Raw genomic sequence first — 7027 nt, forward strand, 5'->3', positions numbered from 1 at the left:
GGATGTTGGGGGGACAGCATGGGCAGCCGATGTGGTGGGGAGCCGTGTCTGCTCCAGCCGCCGGGCACCCCTGTGGCTTGGGGGCAGGATGGGAGGTGGTCACAGCCGGGATCGGGGGACCTTTGCCCAGAGTGGCTGTCGGGTGGGGGGTCCCCTTCTCTCCTCCCTGCCTCCCCGCCCGAGCCCAGCCTGGGGTCACTTGCAGCCGCACCCACCTGCCGGTGCGCCATGTGCTCTCGGCCCTCGCTGGGCGAGCGGGACCAGCGCTGGTCCCGGGCCCGCGCCCGGCCGTGGTCTGGCCGTTCCTGGGCATAGCGGTCCTTGTCAGGGGGCGGGGGGTGGTGGTGGTGGTGGTGGTGGTGGTGCTGTCTATGCTTCCGATCCTTGGGCCGGCCCCGCTCCTGGTCCCGCTCCTTCGACGGCAGGTCCCCGGATTGAGTGGTCATGCTCAGGTCCGTCCCCAAGCCTGGGCCGGGTGAGGGTCGGACAGACAGACAGACAGGTGGTTGTGAGGGAGAGGTGGTGCAGATGCATACACAGGAGGCCACCGGGAGGGTGTAGGGCCCTAGGGATTCCCCTAGACCGAGGCAGGTCGGGGGGAGGGGGCAGTACCCAGGTTCCTGCAGCCACTGCCTGGCCCCCTCTGTCCCCTCTGCATGGAGGCCTTTCCCTTTCTTCTTCCTCAGTGTCTCCCCCGCCCTGCCTTCTCCTCCCCTCTCCTCTGTTCCGCTTGTCCCTGAGCCCCACGGGGCTGCCCATCTGTGTCCATGTTGGTGCCCACCTGTGTCCACGTCGGTGTAGCGGCCCAGGGAGCGCTCAGAGGTGCGGTGGCTGCGGTCGCGGCGCCGCTGGTGGTGCCGCTGGTTCTCCTCCGGTGGGACCCGCTCCAGTGAGTAGTCATCCAGGCGTCGGGCCTTGGGGCCCAGCACGGAGGCTGAACGCTTCATGGGGCTGGTGTCTGAGATGGTCTGGGGGGGGGGGACAGGCCAGTGGGCTGGGGTCAGCAGCTAGCACCAAGTGGTCCCGGTCCTTCCTGCCCCATTGCGGCAGCCTGGCGGCGGCCTTTGGTGACTGGCGTGTGACCATCCTGGGGCAGGGGCCAGGGGGTGCCGTGGGGCCTTAGCTCCCCCTGATCAGTCAGGGCTCTGAGTGTGGCCAGGCCTCTGAGGGTGGAGCGTGAGGACTCCTCTGTCCCTCGGAGACAAGACTGCTCCTTTTGAGCCCATCCTGGGTTCTGACCAGAAAGATCTGACCCTCATCCTCCAGCCCCAGGGCCCAGCCAGGGTTGAGCAGCTTCAAGCTGGCCAGAGGGAAGCCCTGCCCTCATACATCCAGGGTGCAAACCTGGGAGCCCTGACTGCTGCCCTCATCCCTGCCCCAGCTTTCTCTCCTGGGATGGTGAGAAGCCTCTGACTCTGTGGCTGGCTGACCTATGGGCTCAGGACCAGGTGCCTGGCAGGGCAGCTCCAGGTCCTCCCGGCTAACGGGGCTGTGCTCGCTGCCCCCGCAAGTCTGAGTCCTTCTGGTGAGGCCCAAGCTAGGGAGCTCTGGGTGGGGGTGGGGGATACCCAGGCACCTGAGGCTCTGGGGGCCCACTCTTTTCCCCGGTGCTGCACCCCTGGGTCAAGCCCTGACACAGAGGTTTCTCTGCAGCAGGCAGAGGAGGGAAGGAGGGAGATGGGGCAGATGTCCGCCTCCCAAGGTCCAGCCCAGCTGAGCACTGGTGGCCCCGCTCCAGGTAGGAGCTGCAGGACCAGGGGTCAGTGGTGGTGGTAGGGGAAGAAGCCCCCCAGAAAGAGGTGCAGGGTGGGCCAAGCTCTTGGAGAGCCAGTGTCCTCTGGCATGGGGGGCCCTGAAGAAAAGGGGGTAGGAGTGAGGATGGGGATGGCCCCGCCCACCAGGGCGTATGGGTTGGGGGCACACACAGGACACCACACACAAGGATTGGGCTCCATGGGGGGAGAGGGTGAGATTGGCAAAGAAAGGGTGGGGTCTGGGATCGGTGAGAGATGACGGGACTCCCTGGAGGGGGGGTGGGGAGGAAGAGGGGGCCGGAGCCCTGCTGGGCGCTGGGCAGGCGCAGTACATACACTGAGGTTATTCCCACGTGGCCGGCCCCTTCTCCTCTGTCACAGCCCCATGGGATGGTGCACACAGAAAAAACAGAAAGAAGAAAATAAATATAAAAGGCAAGAGGGAGAGTGAGGAGGTGGTGCATGGAGAAGAAGCCAGGGAGGGGGATGGCACTGGCATCAAGAGAAATCAGAGGAAGAAGGCAGGAAGGAAAAGAAAAGTTAAAGTCCTGGTGGGTGGGTGTCCTGGGCCCCCAGGGCTGGATGTCCTCCATTCCCATGGGTACAGAGGAGACAGACAGGAGACACAGACAGACAGATGGCAGAGGCACGGGACCGAAAGACGGGACGGTGCAGCCTCGAGCCCCTGGCCCTGGGCTCTGCCTCATGCGATGCACACCCCAACCCCTGGCTCCAGCCGATGCTCAAAGCTTCCACGTGGTGGCTGTCAGCTGGGCTTGTCCCAACCCTCTCCTGGGGCCCAGCAGCTTGGTCCTGAGGAGGCAGCAGCATGCACACTGGGTGCTCTCCAACCCATGTTCCCAGCAGCCAGAGGCCAGGCCCTCAGGTGACCCTGGTCCAGCCAGGCACAGCACAGCCTCCTGCCCCGTGCAGACGCCGCACACAGCACACAGAAAGCTCGCCACAGCCACACATGCCACGCGCCCGGGCCAGGCTCTTGAAGCCACGCCCTGTTCTCCTCCAGAGGCGGGCTGTGTGCATGGGGCCGCTGCTGCTCAGGCCGGGGGGGCAGCCAGTTATGCCTCTGGGCCCTCTGTCCCATGAGTCCAGGGCAACTGGATCATCTGCAGGTGGGCCTGGCAGCTGGGTGAAGCAGCCACACACAGACACACATCAAGCACACACCCCTGTCCCCCCCAGACTAGACAGAAAATAAGAACCCAGCTGCCCCCAGACCCACCCCAGACTCTGCTACTTCATCCTAGGATCTGTCAAGTTCCCATATACGACATGTGTGCACGTACATGTGTGCAGAGTACATGTGCAGTGTGTATATGCCCACGTGCACACGCATGTGTGTATGCAAGCATCTGAGTAGGCGCACACTGCACATGTGTGCATGCATGTTGAGCATGTGTGTGTGTTTGTGTAGGGGTGATCTTCGCGGCAGGTCTCACCTGGCCCTGTTGAACCCTGCTGCACCCACTAATCTTCCACAACCTCCCGTCTGCAACCTCCAACCAGGGCAGCCAGAGACCATTTTGCAGTGGCCACTGCCCTCTGCCCCAGGGGAGCACTTTCCTCTCTGTCCTCTGTGAGGGAGGAGGGTCTGCAGGTGCTCCAGGTGTGGCCAGGTGGTGGGTGGGGCCTGCAGACTGCTTCAGAGGCCCAAGGAGTCTCTACCCAGGCCTGAGTCCGGCAGGGAGGGGATGCACTGGGCTGCTTGTTGCGGGGGGCCCGGCCCCACCCGGTGCAGAGTTAGGGGTCCAGCCCCAGGGCAGTGGTGAAAGCCCTCACCTGGTTCTCTGCAGGGAGGCGGGGCATGGAGGCGGCCCGGCCCTGGCCTTCCATGGGGAGGTAGTGCTCGCTGTCGGAGTAGCCATCTCTGCCCATCTCTCGCATCTCCACGGACTGCGGAGCAGATGGCGAAGCTGGATGAGCCCTGGGGCCTGACCTCCAGATCCCTGGTGTCTGCAGATGGAGGGAGCTGCAGGTGTGTGTGTGTGGGGGGCCCAGATCCCTTCCTCCTGAACCACCCGGGCCCTGGGAGCCATTGGGGAGTCGGGGGACAGAGGCACCTGAGAGTTAGGCTGGCTGTTGGGCATGTCGGTGGGGGGACCTCGTTCCGGGCTCCACGTGCCCGTCTTCTGGAACATCTCCTGGGCACGCTGGGTCACCCAGGACGGGCTCTCCTTGAGGCTGCTTTCATGAGCCATCCTGCATGGGGGACAGAGGCCGGCGTAGCAGTGGGTGCTTAGGCGGCTTCCAGAACGTGGGGACCGCGACACCCCTGCACTCCACCTCCCTAGCAGGGGTGACACTCACAGGGCTCCTCCTGGGTCCAGTTGGGCAGAGGGGAGGGCGTTCTGGCCAGGTCCCCCTTCCTGCGTTGGGGACGGGGGCTCCATGCGCTGGAACATGAGGGGTGTCCGGTCCTGGGGAAGGGAGCAGAGAGTAGTGTGTGGACAAGGGCAGGGTGGTGGGATGGTGGTACCCAGAAGGCACTGCGACATCCCCAGTATACACACACACGCCTGCACACACACACACGCACACTCAGGTCTCATCCATCTAGACCCTTCCTCCCAATTCCACACAGAACTGGACCACTTCTCACTCCTCCACCCAAGTCATAGTCCCAGCCTGGTCCCGCCTCATCTCCCACTGCAGGCACCTTCTCCCAGGTCTCCCGCTCCTACCTTCAACCCTACTGTTCCACAAGAGCCACCAGAGGGTGCCCATGAGCACCTGAGTCGGGTCGGATCTTTCCTTTGCTTAGACCCCTCCATGGCTCCCACTTCACTTGGGGTGAAAGCCAGAGTCCTTCCTGCAGCTCCCATGGCCCTGAAGGATCTGCCCTGTCACCTCCTTGCCCTTGTCTCCTCCCTGCTCTTTTCCGTCACACTGGCCTCTTTGCTGTTCCCCAAACCACCCAGGCACAGTCCAGCCTTAGAGCCTTTGCACTGGCTGTTCCCTCTGCCTTGAACACCCTTCCAGGTATTGCTTAGCTCACTCTCTCCCCTTTCCCTTCAAGCCTTTGCTTACATTTCACCGTCTCAGGGAGGCTCCCCAACTACCCATTTCCCATTGCATCCCCTCCTCCCCTGGGTACTCCTATCTTCTGGATTCTTCTCCACTTTCCCCCATGACACTTCTTTCTCTCTGCTGAATGCTGCACGATTCAGTCATTTGCTACCATTGGCATTTCCCCCCTTGGAATGTCTGCTCCCTGAGGGCAGGGACTCTGGCCTGTTTTGCCCATGGGTGCACCCCTGAGGACTGAGAACAGCACCCTGCACACAGTGGGTACTCAGTAAGTGTTGGTAGAGCAGCTGAATGAATCCACATTATATGTCCTTGGCAAGAACTTTTTTTTTTTTTTTTTTTGAGGTGGAGTCTCGCTCTGTCTCCCGGGCTGGAGTGCAGTGGCCAGATCTCAGCTCACTGCAAGCTCCGCCTCCCGGGTTTACGCCATTCTCCTGCCTCAGCCTCCGGAGTAGCTGGGACTACAGGCGCCCGCCACCTCGCCCGGCTAGTTTTTTGTATTTTTTAGTAGAGATGGGGTTTCACCGGGTTAGCCAGGATGGTCTCGATCTCCTGACCTCGTGATCCGCCCGTCTCGGCCTCCCAAAGTGCTAGGATTACAGGCTTGAGCCACCGCGCCCAGCTTTTTTTTTTTTTTGAGATAGAGTCTTGCTCTATCACCTGGGCTGGAGTGCAGTGGTGTGATCTTGGCTTGCTGCAACCTCCACCTCCCAGGTTCAAGTGATTCTCCTGCCTCAGCCTCCCAAGTAGCTGGGACCACAGGTGCATGCCGCCACATGCAGCTAATTTTGTTCGTTTTTTTGTAGAGATATGGGTCTTTCTATGTTGCCCAGGCTGGTCTCCCACTCCTGGCCTCAAGTGATCCTCCCATTTTGGCCTCCTAAATAGCTGGGACTACAGGTGTGCACCACCATGCCTTGCTAATGTTTTCTTTTGTAGAGATGGAGTCTCACTGTGTTGCCCAGAGTGGTCTCAAACTACTGGCCTCAAACGATCCCTCTGCCCTGGCCTTTCAAAGCACTGAGATTACAGGTGTGAGCTGCCGTGCCCAGCCCCTACTTTTCTTCTTTTTTTTGAGACAGAGTTTCGCTCTTGTTGCCCAGACTGGAGTGCAATGGCACGATCTTGGCTCACCGCAACCTCTGCCTCCCAGGTTCAAGCGATTCTCCTGCCTCAGCCTCCTGAGTACCTGGGATTACAGGCACCCACCACCATGTCCGGCTAATTTTGTATTTTTAGTAGAGACGGGGTTTCTCCATGTTGAGGCTGATCTAGAACTCCTGACCTCAGGTGATCTGCCCGCCTCGGCCTCCCAAAATGCTGGGGTTGCAAGCCTGAGTCACCGGGCCCGGCCTAGTCCCTACTTTTCAGGGATCTGCCCTGGGGCTTTGCCACCCTCATATTCCAGTTGGTTCCCATGGTGACATGCAAGCCACTGTCCCTAGCCCGTATGTCCCCAGAGCAGCGAACAGCGCACCTGCTCCTCGCGCATGGCCTGCAGCTTCTTGGCCTTGCTCTGCCGGTAGTACTCCATGATCATCATGGCCGCGTAGATCTTTCCCACAGTGAGGTCCGTGGCTGGGGGCACACACAGGGCGAGCTCACCATGGGCAGGCCTCCTTAGGGCCCTTGTCCTGAGTCCCTGTGTATACCAGCCGGGGCCGACACTCTCCCCAGGCCTCCTCTTTCCCTCCCCCTCCATCTGTCCTGATGGATTGGATCCCAGGGCTGGGCTCGGCTCTTACACTTGTGAGGTGTGACCAGCAGGTCTAGCGTCTTCTGGGACAGGTTGGGCCAAATCGCCATCATCTCCTTCCGCAGCTCAGCGTCCATTTGCTGTTTGTCGGCTCCTCCTGCAATGGGGGTGCAGACAGACCCTGACTCTCTGCCTGGGTGTCAGCTGGACTCTGGGTCAGCTGCAAAGCTAGAGGCTCCCGAGAATGAGACCCCAATCTTTCTGGTCTCTGTGGGGTCTCCAGTTCCCTGAGGGCCTGGTCCAGAGGAGGCCCTGGGCAGTGCTGCTGCAATGACCTTGTGGGCTCTGGTTCTCGATGGGGCCAGGACCTTTCGCAGCTGCGCAGGAGACAGCCCAACATGGAGAACAGCTGGGCCACATGGGTCCCAATCTTGTCTCCCAGTTATCAGCTGCATGACTTAGGTTACTCTACCACTTAGTGCCTTAGTTTTTCCATCTGTGAGATGGAGACAATAGCAAGAGTACTTGCCTC

The 7027-nt window shown here is 61.1% G+C and overlaps 1 protein-coding gene across 1 annotated transcript in view; it reads right to left on the minus strand.

Moving 5' to 3' along the window:
* Nucleotides 1-7027, minus strand: part of CACNA1A (calcium channel, voltage-dependent, P/Q type, alpha 1A subunit) — a gene marked incomplete at its 5' end in the record, with an annotated part of 337656 nt that overhangs the window by 9273 nt on the left and 321356 nt on the right. The window contains 8 exons of the mRNA XM_011953392.1: nt 216-466; nt 782-968; nt 2091-2126; nt 3552-3665; nt 3833-3971; nt 4080-4189; nt 6277-6377; nt 6545-6652. Of these exons, the coding sequence (XP_011808782.1) occupies nt 216-466; nt 782-968; nt 2091-2126; nt 3552-3665; nt 3833-3971; nt 4080-4189; nt 6277-6377; nt 6545-6652 (1046 nt within the window). The remainder of the gene's footprint in view (nt 1-215; nt 467-781; nt 969-2090; nt 2127-3551; nt 3666-3832; nt 3972-4079; nt 4190-6276; nt 6378-6544; nt 6653-7027) is intronic.

The sequence above is a fragment of the Colobus angolensis genome, unplaced genomic scaffold, assembly GCF_000951035.1.
Source record: "Colobus angolensis palliatus isolate OR3802 unplaced genomic scaffold, Cang.pa_1.0 Scaffold36, whole genome shotgun sequence".
In the NCBI taxonomy this organism is placed as follows: domain Eukaryota; kingdom Metazoa; phylum Chordata; class Mammalia; order Primates; family Cercopithecidae; genus Colobus; species Colobus angolensis.